The 21,102-nt window shown below is 37.4% G+C and overlaps 1 protein-coding gene across 1 annotated transcript; it reads left to right on the top strand.

The window, feature by feature from the left end:
• The first annotated feature begins 5,678 nt into the window (after positions 1-5,678).
• Positions 5,679-19,450, top strand: LOC104090184 (transmembrane 9 superfamily member 1-like). The gene is made up of 12 exons (XM_070196684.1): positions 5,679-5,979; positions 7,467-7,656; positions 7,741-7,845; positions 8,010-8,027; positions 8,120-8,214; positions 8,308-8,460; positions 8,903-9,037; positions 11,436-11,602; positions 12,279-12,373; positions 12,477-12,850; positions 18,633-18,906; positions 19,038-19,450. The coding sequence occupies exons 1-12, from the start codon at positions 5,905-5,907 to the stop codon at positions 19,103-19,105; spliced, it is 1,749 nt and encodes a 582-aa protein (XP_070052785.1). The 5' UTR covers positions 5,679-5,904; the 3' UTR covers positions 19,106-19,450.
• Positions 19,451-21,102: the final 1,652 nt, after the last annotated feature.

The raw sequence follows: 21,102 nt of genomic DNA, 5'->3' as shown, positions 1-21,102 counted from the left end.
GTGCCCTGACGCAATCATTCAAACTCTGTGCGCCACGCATCCCAGAGAGTCTGGGGAACAAACTCTTTCAAAAACATCTCTGAAAATTGAGCCCAAGTTGGTGGTGGTGTTTCGGTTAGTCTACCCCCTTCATAAGCTTGCCACCATTGATATGTTGCTCCTGACCGGTGCTCTAGCCGCGGTATGTGCCCTTCCTCGGCCTCCACCTCGGCCTCTACCTCGGCCCTGGCCTCTTGCGGCCCTAGTAGAATGCGCGGGTGTCTGTTCAGCTGACTCGGTAGCACGTGTCCTCACCATTTGTGAGAGAGTAGAGATACAAAGGCTCAAATTCCAAAATCAACAAATTTCGCACGACATGAATGAAAGAAGTTACGACCCAAAATCCCACCACAGGCGTCGTGATGGCACTTAGTCTCTAAGGCTAGGTAAGCCTATTACAATTACATTTCGAGCTATTTTTTTAACATATAATTTAATACAAGTGTTGAAACCAACAACGGAACTAATTATAACAACCTCCCACGACTGGTAATACCGAGTCACGAACTCTAACTGAATACATGGAATGATCTCAAGGATCGAATATACAATATTGTTTGAATAAGAGTTGACAGTACAATATAATGGAAAGATTCCAAGGGACTGCGATGACCAAGCAACTCTAACCTTGAGTCCTTGCGATCAACACCCTAACTCTGCCCGAGTCTGATATCTCTAATACCTGGCTCTATACAAAAATGTGCAGAAGTGCAGTATGAGTACACCACAGTCGGTACCCAGTAAGTATCAAGACTAACCTCGGTGGAATAGTGATGAGGTACAGTCAAGATACTCACTAGTCAAATAACTTGTGCAATATAGCATTCAAAAAATAATAGAAAATAAATAGTCGTGATGGCAACAAAGATCAATCAAGGATATGAACAACAAGGCAACAAGAACACCATAAATATTGCTCAAACGAATAAGGAACATAATTACAACCAATTAATCAAGTCCTTCAAATCTAAATCTTTCACATATAATTTTTTTTTTAAAATAAAAATCTTTCGAATATAATTCCTTCAAATAAATATCCTTCGAGTATAATTCTTTCAAATAAAAGTCACTATGTGACACCTCATTTCATAATCATAAAACACGGATCTCAGTCCACTTTTATTTTTTCACGGCACCTCATGCCCATATCTCTATTACAACCGCACGGACAACTAACATACCAAAATATCAATGTATATAAGATCCGCATGATCAATTTATTTTCAATAAAGTAAGTTTACAATTTTTAAACCAAGTAAGGAATCAACAAAGAAATTAATTTATTTTTGAACTCGTTTGGGTGAAGAAAATGACATTTCAATTAAAATGAAGCATCCGATAGCTACTGATTTGGATGTAAAATTTATTAAATTAAAATATAATAGCAATTTCTTTTATTCAAAATAACTCAAACCTCGAAAACCAGTAAAAACCAGAAACACAAATCCTCAGAGCCTTGTACAAAGAGCCAAAGCCGACACAATACAACAAGGAATACAAAATACATAATAAAAGCAAATAATGCATCACGGAAGAACACAAAAATTTACATATCACGGAAAAATAAAATAACCAAAGGCAAGTGCAGCCATAGAAAAATATCAACAAAGGGCACTTTCGAGGTACCGCCTCGTAGTCCCAAATCATAAATAAATTTTAATCTTTCCTTATATCACCGCGGGAGCCTTCACATTTAGTTTTTAAAATCATTTTTCCCGAAATAGCATCACGCATTTTAGCCACCCTTATCACACCGCATGGCTTCTAGTAGTTCCCTTACTAGCCACGCGTATCAAACCCCCCTTATCTCACCGCATGCGTTTCAACACCCAGATCTTATACCACCGCATGTGTATCAATATCACAATATATCACAACTCGCACCTCAAGTGCTCGATTATCATAGCATAACACAACTTGCACCTCAAGTGCTCAAATATCACAACATATTATAAATTGTACATCAAGTGCTCAAATATCAAAACATATCACAAATTGTACCCCAAGTGTTCAAATATTACAACATATCACAAATTGCACCCCAAGTGCTCAAATATTACAACATATCACAAATTGCACATCAAGTGCTCAAATATTACAACATATCACAAATTGCACATCAAGTGCTCAAATATCACAACTTGTCACAGAAATCAACAATACATTATTTTTCACAATAAGGAGCCCATGGCTCGACCATATTGTGTATAAAATCTTAACAAAAATATCCGGAAGTGAACAACTCAACAAAATAATATTTCACAATTTAACATTTTGCTTCAATATGATTTACGGCCTTTATATCTCAATACCAATTTCAATAACATGAACTGGAAAGTAATTCATCAAGGAACAACACCTTTTTTAATCCAAATTTTTGGCAAATAGATTAATGCCTCATTTAAATTTATTTAATAAATTATTTGTAAATGAATAAACCATAATGAAATTATCTCCAGGAAATATCAACTCAACAAAAACACAGGATTCACACAAAAATCAAGGTGACAATCACACCAAATTATCATATAAAAATAAATCCAACAAACAAGGATTTACTATGTTTCAACAATTTTCCAATTTAATACATAAGGGCGTCTACGAATTTTAACCAATGTAATTTGCACATATAAACCAAGTACGTACTCGTCACCTCGCGTACATAGTTTTCAATTACATAATTTTCACATAAGACTCAATGCCTAAGGGGTAATTTCCCCCACTCAAGGTTAGGCAAGATACTTACCTCAAACCGTAAAATTCTTTACTCCGCTGTGCCTTTGCCTCGCGAATTGGCCTTCGAAAGCCTCGTATCTAGTCACAATTAATTTGATCTTGTCAATACAAATTATTGGAATTAATTCCATGTGAAAATACTAATTTTCGAACAAAAATTCGAAATTTAACTCAAAAATTACCCGTGGGGATCATGTCTTGGAACCCGATAAAAGTTACAAAATATGAACGTCCATTCAACCACGAGTACAAATTTTACCAAATTCCGACCTCAGCTCGACCCTCAATTCTTCAAATTAAACCAAAAGGGTTTTCACAATTTTCCAACTTAAATCACCAATTAAATGTTAAAAATAACCATGGATTCGGGCAATTTGACCAATATTGAGTTAAGAATATTTACCCCGATGTTTCCCTTGAAAATCTCCTGAAAATCGCCTCAAAAATTATTTCAATCTGAGCTCCATAGTTTCAAATATGTTAAAATGGCCGAAACCTCAAAATATAGCTTCTGTCCAGGCATTTATTCTTCGCGATCGCGAAGCACAAAATTTTCCAACTCAAAATTTGCTTTTCGCGATCGCGAATCACAAACTCCTCAACTCTTCCAGACAACCTCTAGTATAATGGTCCTAACTATTTGTAAAAAATTCCAAATGACAAATAGTTTAATTTTCTGAAAACTAGACACAAAGAGCTACAACTTTCATTTTTGGATCATCTCCAAATTCCTTATAGATTGCGAGATATAAGCTTCCAAAGTTAGGTCATTGCAGCAGAAGTTTTCCTCTACGCTATCGCGAAAAGGCTTTCGCGATCACGATTCATAGTTTCCAAATAGCAAAATTGCTCTTCGCGATCGCGCCCGTTTGTACGCAATCGCGATGCATACCTCTGTGGCAAAAAACCAGCAACTAAAAATGGTCCGAAACCACTCTGAAACTCACCCGAGCCCCTTGGGACCCCGTCCAAACATACCAACAAGTTCCAAAATATGTTACAGACCTACTCGAGAGGCCTCAAATCACATATAACAACATCAAAACGACGAATCGCACCTTAATTCAAACCTAATGAAACTAAGAAATTCTAACTTCTACATTCGATGCTGAAACCTATTAAATCAAGTCCGATTGACCTCAAATTATGCACACAAGTCATAAATGACATAACAGGCCTATTTCAATTTTCAAAATCGGATTCCGACCCCGATATCAAAAAGTCAGCTCCTCGGTCAAACTTAGTAAAAATTTTTTATTTTTCAACTTTCGCCAAAGTGCGTCGAATTGTCCTATGGACTTCTAAATCCAAATCCGGACATACGCCTAAGTCCGAAATTACCATACGAATCTATTGGAATCATAAAAATTCTATTTCAGAGTCGTTTTCTCAAAAGTCAAATCTCCGGTCAAACTTTATAAATTCAAGCTTTATAAATGAGAATTGTTCTTTCAATTAAATTCCGAATCTTCCGAAAACCAAACTCGACTCCACACGCGGATCATAATACATATTACGAAGTTGTTCGGGACCTTAAGTCACTGAACGGAACGTAAATTCTCAAAACGACAAGTCGGGTCGTTATAGTTATGGTTGAGGATTATGGTGGTAGGGTGGTGGTAGTGGTCACGGCTATGGTTAAAGATGGTGATGATGGTGGTAGTTGATAATGGTAGGCGATGGTAGAAATTAATAATGAATGTGGATAATAGCATCTTAATGAAATTAAGTATTTGTTATAGATCTTAATCATACAGACTTATTCAGACTCATTAAGTAGTTGTGAAGTAAAAAAATACTTAATGATTAAGATTTGAATGATTAAAATTTAGACTTTAAAAACAAACACATTTAATATTTGAGATCTGAATGATTAAAGGCTCAGACCTCAATTAAGTGCAAGCAAATGAAGCCTTAGCTATTGAGTCCGTAAATAGATTTATACATATTTTATAAATAATTTAATACAAATACTAGATCTAAGCAAAATTATTGGGTTCGTCCGAATACGTAACTAATGATCTAGCTCTGTCTCTGAGCATACTGTTAGTAATCTGTATTAAAAAAAAAAAATTCACAACCTGTAAACAAACACAAAAACATAAATATAGAAGCAATAGAAATAAATCCGAGCCCACTAAATTCACAGTGTATCCTTAAGGAACTTAATCTCCTCCTAATATGCAAGATTTAGAATTATTTTCTTATAGGATAGAACCGATTAACCTCACTAATGTAATGGTACTTCAAACACAAGTGTTCAACACACTCAATAAGGCAGCAACAAATCACAATTACTTTTTCTTTATTAAAACAATGCAAGAGGGAAAAAGAGTGCTTTGACGTGTAATTATAGCCAAAAAGTGGGATCCAAACAAAGAGATGCAACCTTTCATATCAGGCTACCACTCCAAAGTGGCTGTTATATGTAACGACTATTCCATAAAATGTCTGAACAAATAACGAGAGGGAGAACTAAATTATCGTTACGGAAACGATTTATTTGGATTAAAAGTATTAGTGTAATCTTTATATTAATAAATAAATTTGGTCCAAAAAAGACAAAATGCAAAGTAGAGCGCGTGAGACTTGCTTCTTCTCAACTCTTTAAGAGTTAGAAGAAATACAATTATATATAAACTCATCAAATCTATTTTTCTCTTCTAATATGGACAATAATTCATTGTAAAAAAGAGAAATTCAAATATTTATTTTTTCTCTATTTTCCTCACACTACTTTGCCAAAACACAAAGGTCACTCGGACCTTGAGACAGGGTTTAATTAGAGTTTTACGTGGTATTAGTACATTTTTATAAGTTACTGTAATTACCTTTTAGCCCACTGCTCACAATTTCTTTTTTCCTTTTAATTCATTTTCTTTTCTTTGGGTTTTTCCAAACAGTTTCCTTGAAACGACAAAAACTCAGATTTGCAGCTTTGTCGAGTCGTTGAGCTCTCAAATTCCTCCCTCCTCCCAAACACCAATTCATAACTTCAGATCCAAAGAACACAGCGAAAGAGAGTGCTCACGTTCTGTCGAACAGTAATAAAAGATACAGAGCATAAAGAACCCGTAATTGATAAACAAAAAAGACGTTTCAAGAATCAATTTTCAAGATCTCACAGCAATGCTCTCCACCGTCCGATCCCTCTTTATTTTCATCATCTCCTCTCTGTTCCTTGCATACCCATCTTTTGCCAAGGTAGAAAATTTTGAAAATCTTGGAATTTCAGTGAATTAATAATTTGATGCACTTTAGTTTATGAAAATTTAAATGGGTTTTTGTTTTTGGGGTTCACCATTCTTGGATCTTGAGTTAACTCTATGATGTGTTTCTTTTTTCTTTTTTATTTATTTATGTAACAGCATTTTCTGTAGTCACAGCGGATCCAGGATTTGAACTTTAAGTATTCTGGATGCCACTGAACCCACTGACCATTTGAGTTACTGGGTTCGACATTTAATATTTGTACAAATTTAGTAGGTTTCTTAACACATATATCAGTTTCGCCGAACCTGTAGCTTCTTCTTTTCTTTTCTGCTGTTTATGTGTGTACATACTTAGTTTTTAGTGAAGTTGAGCTTTGTGGAAAAAAATAGAGACTTTGTATGATAATGCTTTTTGATGAAATTGTATTTGTGTAGTGATTTGAAGGTTACAGACTGGATGTTTTAAGGTCATTTTATTAAGATTTTATGTTTATAGGTGCTAAGCGTGTAATAATTTTGAGCTTTATAAAAGAAAATTTTGAACTTTTATATTATAATGATCTGATGCTGAAGGTCTAGTTGGATAATGATTTGAATCTTAAAAAATGGATGCTTTATGATCATTTTCTTTTTACACTGTTAATGTGTTTACATTCATACTGTTAATGATTTTGAGCATTGTTGAGAAAAAGGTTAGAGTAGTAACTCTTCTCTTATCTGGCTAGAGCATTTTGTTTGACGCTTTTTATGTGTATATGTGTTGATTGGGACTCTTATGTTTGCTGGAAGTATAACAACGGAATTCAAAGTTTCCCCTTGGCCCTTTCTCTCTGAATCTGTTCTCAATTTTACCTGATTATTCTGTTTTTGAGGTTATTTTTAATTGAGAAACTATAAATCATTATTGCTTGAAATCTCGTTTCACTTGTGGATTACCTTGCCTTAAGCTTTTTCACCTCAAAACAGTGTCTTCGGCTCTTTAATATGTTTAGATCAAAGAAGGGAATGAGAATGCAAAATGGAAAGGAAGATCGATAGATAAGCTCTCCCATTTAACTGACTAAACCAGATATATCTTCTTATAATTCTAATCTTTTCAAAAGTTGAAGGGTATGAAACCTTTATTTCACTCCTCCTTAGTCCATACCCTGTACTCTGTAACCACAAAACTGGCGCATTTACTCATCGCCTTCCTTTGAATATTTCTTGTTTCACCATGTCTTCTGCTACTAGTTCTTCTATTCTTCTATACCTTCTGCTGCCCTCCTAATAAAGCATATGCGATAGTTGATACTAATTAACATTCAACAATCAACGCGAGTGCTGTTCGGTTAGCATATCTTATGAGAGCCTAAAGACTGTCTCTTTTAATGTCTCTAAACTCAGATAGGAAAATCTGGTTTCACAAAAATTTTGCTGGTAAGAACGTGGTTTGAGTTTATCTGATGGTATGTATGTCTTTTCTGCTATTTGCTGCAGTATCAAGCAGATGAACCTGTCACTCTTTGGGTAAATAAAGTGGGACCCTATAATAATCCACAAGAGACGTACAACTATTACAGCCTTCCATTCTGTCACCCCGGTGATGGTGGTCACAAGTGGGGTGGCCTTGGCGAGGTTCTTGGTGGGAATGAGCTTATTGATAGCCGAATTGACATAAAGTTCAAAAGTATGTTTCTTTGAAATTTAACAATGGATTTGTTATTCCTCAAATGCGCATCTTTTTCACCATGTTCCGTTTTTAATACAACAGGAGATGTGGAGAAAAGCACAATTTGTGATCTTGCATTGGATGCAGCAAAAGTGGCACAATTTAAGGATGCAATCGAAAATTCATATTGGTTTGAGTTTTTTATGGGTATATTTTTTTTTTTATATGTCCTATGGTTTTTTCTTTTTTAAAGTTCTTTTTTAACAGTAACACATGGCTGCTAGATGAGACCTGCTAAGTTACTGACCTTTTTACTGTATCCTGTGATCTGTATGTATTTTGTGGTTATGACTTATGGCTTCCTGCATCAGACGATTTGCCATTATGGGGTATGTGCTCAGCTAGTTTTTGTCTTGTGAATTCTGATAACTAGATACTGTTTAACATAACTGAAATTCATTATGGTGTAATGGAAATTCAGGTTTCGTCGGTGAAGTGCTTCCTGATAGAAGCCGAGACACCAAGCATGTGCTCTACACACACAAGAATTTTCTTATTCAATACAATGGAGACCAGGTAATGTATTATTGATCTTCACTCTCGTGGTCACTTCTCATACCTATTGCAACTTAATGTTGCTATGCTGAGTTAACTTTTTAACTCCGACAGATCATTCATGTCAACCTAACTCAAGAGAGCCCAAAGCCATTGGAGGAAGGAAGACTCTTGGGCATGACGTACTCTGTAAAATGGGTTCCCACAAATATTAGTTATGAACGCCGGTTTGACGTATACCTGGATTACCCCTTTTTTGAACACCAGGTACATGCCAATCACCATCGATGATCCTCACCTTGCACTCGTATCGCTTTTATTGAAAGAATCAACTGAACAATGAAATGGTGATTGCAGTCTTATGCTCTGTTCATTTGGCTCTATCCTCTATGAGCTATGGCCGGGTCAATTATATGAAAGAACTACTTTGATAACTGAAAATGCGTCCAGTGGACAATTCCATACTTATTTCCAACAGATAACTGTTCACATTTTCTTTACTGATATGATTGGAGACAATACTTTGTTGCCCCGAGAGAAGTTGTAGAATTTAAATTCCTTGTGGCTTTCTTGTCTCATGTGTGTTTTGAAACTTCATTGTCATCTGGTCCTTGTTGAAACAAATGACTAACGGATAAATCTGCACACGAGTATCTCCAAGTTACTCTTTCTGTTGCCAGCCTCTGTTAACTTCTTATTCTTTATGCAGATTCACTGGTTCTCTGTTTTCAATTCGTTCATGATGGTTATTTTCCTCACTGGCTTAGTGTCTATGATTCTGATGCGCACTCTTCGTAATGATTATGCTAAATATGCCCGTGAAGATGATGATCTGGAGTCTCTGGTAATGTTTCTTCTTCTCTTGAATCATGTCTTTGCATGATGTCTGTGTGAGAAAAGCCCATAGTCCCTTAAGTTCGAGCGTTGATGCAAAATCTTACCTTAAATATATAGTGGGGCACTAGTAGTCCTTCTAGTTTTAAAAATGGTGCACTTTGGTCCTGATAGATGGAACTTGTTAGTTGTTTATGTGACCCGTATTTGTTGCTGCCCAATACAGAATAACCCTTTCCTGATAGAAATTGCAATTGCAGATGCTTTGATGGCATTTCAACTCCTAACTGATCTGTAAAAGCTAGAGGCCTAATGAATCTTTTTGGTTGGAGTAATCTATCCCCTGTAAATAATGTGTTCCTGTTCCCCTTTCTAGACTTCATTAGCTCTCTCATTCTGGCCCAACAGCCAATTTTCTGGTTAGCTCCCTGCACTAGATATAGAACTTTTTATAACTGGCGCTAACACATCTACTCTTGTACTTATTGCATCTTCTTCATGCCAGTAATATAACACCTTACTTCAAAAAAAAAAAGAAAAGAAAAACCCCGACAACACATTTCACCTTTCTTAGTGAAACCGGCCATGTTTTTCTTTACCTTTTTTTCCCGAAAAAGGGGCCATGTTAGCTTCTGCTACCAGACACTCACTATTCACCATAAAAACTTCCCGAACTTGCTATACATTTTACAAGAGATGGGTCTCCTCTGTTTACAAAATTAAATTGCTATACATTTTACAAGAGATGGCTCTCCTCTGTTTACACAATTAAAGATACCATCTAGTGTTGTTCTTGGCCGACTTTAATTTTTAGCCAATTGTTGGCTTTCGGGTTGGAAGAGCTTTTGTAGATTTTTTGCATCTTCTTTCATGCTATATTTACTTTTTGTAACTGCACACTACAAATAATAAAATTCTTTATTATTACTTATAAAAAGAATGACATGATCTTCTTGCGTAAGCTATGTGGCTTTGGGTCATTTCTTCCTAGAAAAAAACAAATATGAAGAAGCCTCCAGATTGAGTGGATCAACAACCTGAAAAGATGGTTTAGTTCTAATTAGCCAGCTTATCCATGAAAAGTTATTCAGTTTCAAAAGCCATCGCCGACAGATCTACAATGCTGCTTTCACACAATGGTAGTAAATCACCTCAAAGGCTGTTTCATTGGCTGCATTCTTTCCAGTACTGATTCTGCCTTCACACCTTTCCCCTGCTTATCAAGCACCCAGTATTGTTTTCATTCAATTTATTCTTGTCTTTTCTGAGGAATGTGGAAAACTCTCGGTCAGTGTTGTGAAGAGCGTGAAGCGAGGAAAAGCGACAAGCCCCTTTTCGCTTAAAGCGAGAAGCGAAGCGCTTGCTTTTTTGAAGTGAAGCAGAATTTAAAAATAAATATTAAAATAAATACTGCATAGACAATGAAGAAGAAGAAGAGGAGAATGACAATAAAATAAATACTGCATAGACAACTAAGAATAAATGATCTGAAAAAAATGGCAGTAAGTATGCCAAAAAATGGCAGTATAACTGAAACGAAAAATGGGCAGCATTTCGCTGCAATTTATCACTAAAACAGTGAAAGAAAATGAAGAAGAAGAAGAAGAGGAGAATGAGAAAAAGAACTGAAGGGAAAACATTTCGCCAACATTTCGTTGCTATTTGGACACTGAAACAGTGAAAGAAAAAGGAGGAGGAGGAAGAAACCACATACCTGGGACCAAACTTGATGATCTTGAAGTTAAAAAAAAGAGCCTTTTTAATTAATTAACGTTGGCAGCCCAGTTATAAAGAGAAGCGCTCGCTTCTGTCGCTTTGTTCGCTTCCTCGCTTCTCGCTTTTCCGGGGGAAGCAATCGCTTTTGTGTACCTGATACGCTTCAGATTAGAGAAGCGCCAGATGCCTCGCTTCGCATCGCTTCTCGCTTTAAGCGAGGAAGCGGTCGCTTTTAATAACACTGCTCTCGGTGTGGCACCAATCTATTCTCCCCCAGCTAATTCCACCCAGAAGAAGTCTTTAATCCACCTGCAGTGCACTCCCTTATTTACTTGAAAGGTCCCTATTTTCGGACCTCAGGAACATAATGGAATCACCAGCAACAATCTTTTTGTGATTCATGAAAGATGAAAGTACTCCATTCAAGTCAATACTTTGAGAGAGGTGCTTTTGTTTACGAATGGGTTGTTTTGTATTGAATGGCAAAAAGTAGGGGGTGATATTAGTAGCTAATAGATTCCATCCACCAGGACCAAAAGTGCACCATTTTTAGAAACTGTTACTGCTCCAGTCAGTGCATACATAAAGGACAATTTTGAGTCTTTACCCAAATTTAAGGTACTATTTGAGGCCTTTTCTCATGTCTGGCAAATTTTTGGATAGTTTATCAAAAATTTAAATTAATTGTACAGGAGAGGGATGTAAATGAAGAGTCTGGTTGGAAACTTGTCCATGGTGATGTCTTCCGGCCTGTACCAAATTTGGCCCTGCTTTCAGCTGTTGTTGGCACTGGCGCTCAGCTTACAACACTTGTTCTCCTTGTGATCATATTTGCTATTGTTGGAATGTTATACATTGGGTATGTCTGCGACCTTTCCCTCTAATTATATGTACTAAATCTGAAGATTGTGGTTCTAGGTAGAGTTTATTTCCGGTTCATTACCTCTGGCTCCCTCTTTAACCTGTTTCTTTTTTTTTTGTGTGTGGGGGGTGGGGTGGGGGTGGGGTGGGGGGGTGTTAATGAAGTAGTGATACACTTTAACCCATTAATCTTCATCCTCTTGTCTGAAGACTTTCAAATATATGTTCTGTGTAATCATTATTGTGTCAGTCACTTTCTATTTGAGTTCCAGTACATGGATTTGGATATTTCCTAGTGAATCAAATTTGTCAGTGTTTAAAATCTTTACTATTTTATCACCAGTAGTTGGCATTTACAGTGCTTCTCATGTGGGTATAACATTTTTTACTATTTTGGGTAATAATATAAATCTTATTCAACTAGAACAAGTTTAAAGAACTCAAATTTGTCTAATTAAATATAGTTTGGATTTGATTTTTTTTTCAGTAAGCTAAGGTTTCAAATATTAGTTAAATTTCTTACACTGCTACCTATATAGTATAAAAATCACATTAATATTGTAGAACTGTCCATGGTTAAATAATGTCACATACTGAGGGAGTATATTCCCCCCACCCCCCACCCCCCTACTACTTCTATATTGTGCTTATCTGCTGTACTTTATATTGCTCAGGAGAGGAGCTATTACTACAACCTTTATCGTATGTTATGCTCTTACATCATTCATTGCCGGATACGTGAGTGGTGGCCTGTATTCTCGTAATGGTGGTATGTTATCTTTCTGCAACTGACGTCTCTTCAGTTGATTCAATCAATTATCTCTAATCATTAAGTGATTGAAGGTTGTTTTTTTACCCTTGAATATTGTCAGGTAAAAAGTGGATAAAGTCGATGATCCTTACAGCGTCACTTTTCCCCTTTATGTGCTTTGGCATTGGGTTCATTCTAAACACGATTGCTATATTTTATGGATCGTTAGCTGCTATTCCCTTTGGAACAATGGTGGTTATTTTTGTTATTTGGGCTTTTATTTCATTCCCTCTGGCGCTTCTTGGTACTGTTGTAGGAAGAAACTGGAGTGGTACGCCAAACAATCCGTGCCGTGTTAAGACCATACCCCGTCCTATCCCTGAGAAGAAATGGTACCTCACACCATCTGTAATTTCTTTGATGGGAGGTCTTCTTCCCTTTGGGAGCATTTTCATTGAGATGTATTTTGTCTTCACTTCCTTCTGGAACTACAAGGTAATTATTCTCTCCTCTTTTTTTGGCTAAATGGAAATAGCATTTTTAAAAGATATTGTTCCTTGCACTATTTTTACTTGACAATCTTTTCAACTTTATTATATGTTCTTTTGCATCACTACTCAATTTTCCACTATCTAAGTGTTGAATTGGTCGGAGACATAGTAATTTTATTGCCTAAGAACTTATTTCATTTTGTTCGGAGAAGCAAGCAAGCATAAACACCTGTCTTAATTTGCTTGCTGTCAGTTAGTTGAAAGTAGGGGTGGCAAATAGGCGGGTCGGATATGGGCGGTCGAAAACGGATAAATTATCCCACCTGACCCATATTTAATATGGACAAAAAATGGGTTAAATCCATATTATCTATGGCTTCTTGAATATGATCACTTTTGGGAGTGTGAGAAAGCACGGGAGAAAATATGTTATTGATATTGGATAATAAATACAATACAAGAGGTCCCTATTTATAGCTATACACTACAAAGAGATATTACTCCTCTTCCAATGTGGGGCAAGACTACACTATACATATCTGTAAACTAACACCCCCCTCAAGCCGGTGCATACACATCATATGTACCGAGCTTGTTACACATGTAGCTAATACGAGAACCAGTAAGAGATTTAGTGAAAATATCTGCTAGTTGATCATTTGACTTTACAAACTTTGTAACAATATCTCCTGAAAGTATTTTTTCTCTGATAAAGTGACAGTCGATCTCAATATGTTTAGTCCTCTCATGAAACACCGGATTTGACGCAATATGAAGAGCAGCTTGGTTATCACACACTAGTTTCATCTTGCTGATTTCTCCGAACTTTAACTCCTTGAGCAACTGCTTGACCCAAACTAACTCACACGTCGCCATAGCCATGGCCTGATATTCGGTTTCGGCGCTAGATCGAGCAACTACATTCTGTTTCTTGCTCTTCCACGAGACCAAGTTACCTCCTACTAGAACACAATATCTAGACGTAGAACGTCTATTAAAAGGTGATCCTGCCCAATCAGCATCTGTGTACCCAACAATCTGCTCGTGGCCTCGATCCTCGAATAGTAATCCTTTGCCAGGAGCCGACTTTATATACCGAAGAATGCGAACAACTGCATCCCAGTGACTATCACAGGGTGAATCCATAAACTGACTTACAACACTTACCGGAAAAGAAATGTCAGGTCTAGTCACTGTGAGGTAATTCAATTTGCCAACCAACCTCCTACATCTCGTTGGGTCTCTAAGAGGCTCCCCCTGTCCAGGCATAAGCTTAGCATTCTGATCCATAGGAGAGTCAATAGGTCTGCAACCCATCATTTCAGTCTCTCAAGAATGTCTAAGGCATACTTCCGCTGTGAAATAACAATACCTGAGCTAGACTGAGCGACCTCAATACCTAGAAAATACTTCAATCTGCCCAGATCCTTAGTCTGGATTCTGGAAGTGCTGAAAGAGATGTTGCTTCAGATTAGTAATACCATCCTGATCATTGCCAGTAATAACAATATCATCAACATAAACCACTAGATAAATACACAGATTAGGAGCAGAATGCCGATAAAACACAGATTAGGAGCAGAATGCCGATAAAACACAGAGTGATCAGCCTCACTACGAGTCATGCCGAACTCCTGAATAATTGTGCTGAACTTACCAAACCAAGCTCGAGGGGACTGTTTCAAACCATATAGTGACCTGCGCAATCTGCACACACAACCATTAAACTCCCCCTGAGCAACAAAACCAGGTGGTTGCTCCATATAAACTTCTTCCTCAAGATCACCGTGGAGAAAAGCATTCTTAATGTCTAATTCATAAAGAGGCCAATGACGTCATGGACAAAAAGAGACGAACAGATGCTACTTTAGCTACAGGAGAAAGTATCACTATAATCAAGCCTAAAAATCTGAGTATATCCTTTTGCAACAAGACGAGTCTTAAGCCGATCAACCTGGCCATCCGGGCCGACTTTGACTGCATAAACCCAACGACAATCAACAATAGACTTACCTGCAGGAAGAGGAACAAGCTCCCAAGTGCCACTCACATGTAAAGCAGACATCTCGTCAATCATAGCATGTCGCCATCCTGGATGAGATAGTGCCTCACCTGTAGACTTATGGATAGAAACAGTGGACAAAGAAGATATAAAAGCATAATGAGGTGAAGACAGGCGATGATAACTTAAACCGACATAGTGGAGATTAGGATTAAGTGTGGATCGTACACCTTTGTGGAGTGCAATTAGTTGACTAAGAGGAGACAAGTCCGTAGTAGGTGCAAAATCTGATGCGGGGCGTGAATCACCTGGGCCTGATGCTAGATGTGGACGACAATGATAGTCAAGAATGGTGGAGCTGCAGAAGGTTGAACTGGATTATGTGGAGGAACTGGAGCTATAGGTGGTGGGGCTACAACTGGAGCTGTCGGTGGTGGAGCTGGAGTGACTGAATTTCCAAAAGATGAAACTGGTAGTACCTCAGAAATATCTAAGTGATGACCTGAACTTGTGAAGTATGACTGGATTTCAAAGAAGTAACATCAGCGGACATAAGGTACCGCTGGAGGTCAAAAGAGTAGCATCGATACCCCTTTTGTGTTCTCGAGAAACCCAGAAATACGCACTAAAGATCACAAGGAGCTAACTTATCTGTTCCTGGAGTAAGGTTATGGACAAAACAAGTGCTTCCAAAGATATGGGGTGGAAGAGAGAACAAAGGTAAGTGGGAAAATATGACAGAGAATGGAGCTTGGTTCTGGATAGCTGAAGATGGCATACGATTAATAAGATAGCAAGATGTAAGAACTGCATCCCCCTAAAAATGCAACGGAGCATGAGATTGTATGAGTAGGGTACGAGCAGTTTTAATAAGATGTCTATTCTTTCTTTCAGCTATCCCATTTTGTTGAGATGTGTACAGACAAGATGTTTGATGAATAATTCCATGAGATTTCATAAACTGCTGAAATGGGGAAGACAAATACTCTCAGGCATTATCGCTACGAAATGTGCGAATAGAAACCCCAAATTGATTTTGAATTTCAGCGTGGATGGTCTGGAAAATAGAAAACAGTTCAGATCGATTTTTTATCAAAAATATCCAAGTGCACCTGGAATAATCATCAATGCAACTGACAAAGTAGCGGAATCCCAAGGTGGAACTGACCCGACTAGGACCCCAAACATCTGAATGGACTAAAGTAAAAGGGGACTCTGCTCGATTATCAAGACGCTTAGGGAAATGGGAGCGAGTATGCTCCTACCGAGCTGACATGACTCACACTCTAGAGCTGACAAGTGAGATAAACCAGATACCATTTTCTGAAGTTTTGACAAACTGGGATGTCCTAACCGTTTATGTAATAAATCTGGTGAATCAGTAACATGACAAGTTGTAAAAGGAAGGCAAGATGTGAGTCCATGTGATTTAGCAAGGATGAGGTAATAAAGTCTGTTTGATTCACGCTCGGTACCAATGATCCGCCCCGTACTGCGTTCCTGTATAAAAACATGGTCATCAAGAAATAAAACAACACATTTAAGTGATTTGGCTAAGCGACTAACAACTATGAGATTAAAAGGACTATTGGGAACATAAAGGACCGAATCTAAAGGTAAGGAAGGAAGTGAGCTTGCTTGACCTATTGTAGTTGCCATGGTTTGAGACCCATTGGCCATTGTGACTTTTGGAAGAGATTGAGAATACAAAATAGTAGTGAAAAGAGATTTGTTACCAGAAATATGATCTGATGCACCTGAATCAATGACCCAAGACTCAGAGGATGAAGATTGGGAGAAGCAAGCCACGCTATTACCTGTTTGAACAACAGAAGCTATCTCAGAAGATGTCTGCCTACATGCTTTGTACTGAAGGAACTCAATATAATCTGCTAAAGAAACCATCCGACTATTCAAAGCATCGGTTCCCATGTCACTACAATTTGTAGTAGTAGGGTTAACTTGAAATAGTGGAAATAAGTAACTCCTGTGAGAAAACTGAAGAAATAGCTTGAAAAACACTGTTTATAGCAGGAAAACAGATCACTGTCTTGCGCCGAAAACACTGTGGAAACACTGTAGCTCGCCGGAATCTACTGTAGCTGACGGTAAAACTCAAACTGGTCGGAATGAAACAAAACCAGTGAGGGTAGGATCGGAATTACCAGGCGATCCTACTGTTCAACTGGAACTTTTTCAAAATCTGGCCGGAACAGTGCTCACGCGCCGGCGTGTGGGTCAGATCGCGCCGGAATTTTTTTTCTTTTCCAGGTGCGTGAGGGCGCGTGGACGTGTGTTTTCCGGTGGGGTTGACTGGGATTTGGTTGCCGGAGCGTGAGGAGTCTTGTGGTGGTGTTGATTTTTGCACAACACCAACAGAAAGTGATTTGCTTACGGACAACCTTCTAAGTCGCCGGAAAATTACACGGCGAAGAGGTCTTTCTTCCCGGAAGTCGCTGGAATGATGTACAACAACGAGTTTCTCACTAATGTTCTGATACCATGCGAGAAAGCACGGGAAAAAATATGTTATTGATATTGGATAATTAATACAATACAAGAGGTTCCTATTTATAGCTATACACTACAAGAAGATATTACTGCTCTTTCAATGTGGGACAAGACTACACTATACATATCTGTAAACTAACAGGGAGAATTTCTAGCCTCCCAAACTTGAGGAACCCCCAATTTGAGTCTTTGCAAATATAAAAGTTAAATACATTGGTTATCCATTGCTTATCCGTTTTTTAAGTGGATAATATGGTTGTTATCCATATTTGACCCATTTTTAAATAGTTCACTATCCAACCCATTTTTTAGTAGATAATATGGATGGATAACTATTTTTTTAAAACGTTCTGCCACCACTAGTTGAAAGTGAAGCTGCGCTGGTTCAAACACGAGCTTCTGACACGCGGAATATGTGTATGAGGCATTTTTGACACAATACAGAAGCACATAACTAACGCTCACATACCCAGAAAAATCTAATAAATATTTAATACCATGAGACATGCATAGAGATAGTTTTGCATTATAATTAGTTTTCTCAGTTTTTCGCTTCAGTAAGATGCTTGATCCTCCACCTTTCTCTTTTTATCCCGCTTCAAAATTGAGTTCATCTGGAAAGTTTCAAAATTCTAAATTGACCTTATTGCTAAAGAAAAAAAAATAAAGACATCGGACTTTTAAATGTATCTGTTCGAGGAGTGAGTACACACTTAAGACCTATGAATGATGTGTGAATAAGTTTTCATGGTCAGAAAAAAATAAAATAAGAAAGGTGACCTAGATGTAACATTGTTTTTGGCATGACGGCATGTCCCTGGACTGTCCGATGTGTTCCTGTCAGACACTACTTCCGACATGGATGGTGAAACCATTCTAACTGCCTTAGCTTAAGTTGGAAACCAGATTTGAACTTTATAACGAGGCATAGTGCAACAGAGCCAAACTTGCATTACATATCGATGTCTTTGCCTATAGATGCTGGTGACCATTTCTCTAGTTGCTTGAGATTCTCAAAACATTGATCTACTTATGTTTTTTGGTATAGTTCCTTCCGTTCTTTTTCTAAATTATTAGACAAATCATTTCAACACATAAAGGACAACTTGCAATGTTCACTTCTTCAAAGTAGCAACGATCTTAGAGCATTTAATATCTTCATGTCATCGACAATTACTACTTTCTTGTCTGTTAAGTTGCTGGAAGTTGTGTAGTATTTATCTATTGCATTTCTGCTGTATTATTAGCTGACCTTGATTTTGTTGTTGCGCAGGTCTACTATGTCTATGGTTTTATGCTTCTTGTATTTATTATCCTGATCATTGTCACTGTTTGTGTGACAATTGTGGGCACATATTTCTTGCTGAATGCGGAAAACTACCATTGGCAGTGGACTTCGTTCTTCTCTGCTGCCTCAACAGCTCTTTATGTGTATTTATATGCGATATATTACTATCATGTAAAGACTAAGATGTCCGGTTTCTTCCAGACCAGCTTTTACTTTGGCTACACTATGATGTTCTGCCTTGGCCTCGGTATCCTTTGTGGTAAGATATATATTATTTGTATGTCTCAAGTCAATACAGAATCTGGCGGGTTTCAATTAAATTCTTCATCCCTGTCATGGATTTAAGTTCTGACTTTAAATTATTCTTTCTTGATTTGTTTGGAAATCCAGGTGCTGTAGGATATCTCGGCTCTAATTTGTTCGTTAGGAGGATTTACAGAAATATCAAGTGTGATTAAGTGCCTAAATGAAGCAATATTGAAACGCTGCGCCACAGTTTTGCATGCCTGCCACTTGAGAGAAGAGTTCAGAGGATTTCCAGATAATACCACAGCAATTTGGTCACCTAATGTGAATGAAGATTATTTTGAGAAGAGGATAGAAAATTAGTTTTTATTTCCAATTTTCTGGTTTAGAATGGGTGAAAGTGTTTAGTAAGTTCTGTGGGAGGAAACACTGGAAGATTGTTTCTTAGTGCATAGATAATATTACTTACATTTGTTATTACTTGAAAGGACATAATCAACACTGTATTTTGGAATACGTTGAGAATCATTTTATGATGAAGCAACATATTACTTCAATTGCTTAAAAATGTTTCTTAGGTTCTTTTTCTTTCATTCCCCCCCCCCCCCCCCCCCCCCCTTCATTTCATGTTCTTTTCACCTAGCGAAATTCGAGTGCTCTATACCAAATGTTCTTGTCGACATTTTGCTATTATTGGTTGAACATTAGCTCTTGCCTATGCGAGTTTGCTCAGGTTGCCAATCCAAACTCGGATATAGGAAGAGGATTGCGACACATCTATGTAACAATGTCCACAGTGAGTTTGCGAATCGTTGTGATCGTCTCTTCTTTTTTAGGTTCCCATTTCCCTATCAACAATAAATCGTCTCTGTGTGACTAATAGTCACGGATTTGAACTATGGAATCAGTCACTACTAGTGTTGGCAATGTATGCTTCTCAAGCCACATCTCGAGACTTGTATGAGGTGTACAAAGATGATGTAGAGAAGGCAAAGAGATACAAAATATTCAAGAACAACGTTGAATACATTGAATTTGTCAACAAGGCCGGGACTCGACCATACAAATTGGGCATAAATAAATTTGCTGATCGAGAAATGATGAATTTAGAGCCAGGAATGGGTACAAAATGTCTTCTCATCAAAAGTTGTCAAAAACCACATCATTCGAGTATGAAAATGTGACTACTCCAACACTAAAATAATGTCGTAGGATGTTCTTTTAACTACCTAAAAACAAGCTAGAAGTTCTTATTTATTCAGTAGCTTTCTTTTTTTTTTTTTGTTATTTTTTTCTTCATCATTATCTGTGTAGAGAAATTATGCTCGCAAGTTGGATCATTGGTGTCACTACTGGATAATATAATCTAACTTCTGCACATTGATGTAAACAATCTTGAAGAAAATTCTCACCAGGCTGCATCTTGATATCGAATTCCTAGACTTTGCTGGAGATTTAAGAGCATGATGTGATGGTTACTCTTCTTACCAAACAGAAACTTCAACACGCCTCCTCACGTGCGGGTTAATTTTTTTATAAGACAAGCACGTCAAAATTCTTCTTGATAATAGGTAGTGGTGAGACTCGAAACTAAGACATCTATTTGTTCTGATATCATGCTAAGAAATAAACGTTGGGCTTCACTCAACTCAAAAAACTAGCCCACAATGCGAGAATTGTCCAAAACTGTCCAAGGAGATCAATAAGCCATCCCACAATCGACGTGGTACTTCTATCAACTACAATGAAGAGGAAAACAAGTAGTATATTCGGATAGCCTCATTCCCTAAGGATTGAAATTAAAGACCTGCGTGGCTTCTGAGAATATGCATCATAATGGGGGCGAAGTGCACCAATAGCCATTTTTAAGCCCGTTAAGTAAAATATATCCATAATTTATAATGTATTTAAAGATTGCCCAATTCACCCAAACTTCAGGATTAAGTATCCTAAGCTATATATATATATATATATATAATATGATGATTTTCATGATTTGAAGATTGATGAAGAAAAAACTCTTCGATCAATTTTTTGAAAGAGAACAGAACGCCTAGGCACCCGTGGCCGATGCACATGAGCACTTGTGGGTGCTTAATCACCCATTAACTTTGACCATATTTAATAAATTACATAGGCAATTGTACAAATATTTAGATAAATATTGAGTTAGCACCCATAAGTATATTCATTTTTCCTCTTCTTTTGG

This window comes from Nicotiana tomentosiformis, chromosome 3 (genome assembly GCF_000390325.3).
Source record: "Nicotiana tomentosiformis chromosome 3, ASM39032v3, whole genome shotgun sequence".
Lineage (NCBI taxonomy): Eukaryota > Viridiplantae > Streptophyta > Magnoliopsida > Solanales > Solanaceae > Nicotiana > Nicotiana tomentosiformis.
Note: the sequence above shows the minus strand (reverse complement) of the source record. Positions and strands in the feature narration are given on the sequence as shown.

Bases quoted from the DNA above. Each gene is read 5' to 3' on its own strand.
- LOC104090184 (XM_070196684.1), top strand. From the start codon at position 5,905: ATGCTCTCCACCGTCCGATCCCTCTTTATTTTCATCATCTCCTCTCTG. The intron at 9,038-11,435 runs GTAATGTTTCTT...TTAATTGTACAG, and splicing joins ATGATGATCTGGAGTCTCTG to GAGAGGGATGTAAATGAAGA. The intron at 11,603-12,278 runs GTATGTCTGCGA...TATATTGCTCAG, and splicing joins GTTGGAATGTTATACATTGG to GAGAGGAGCTATTACTACAA.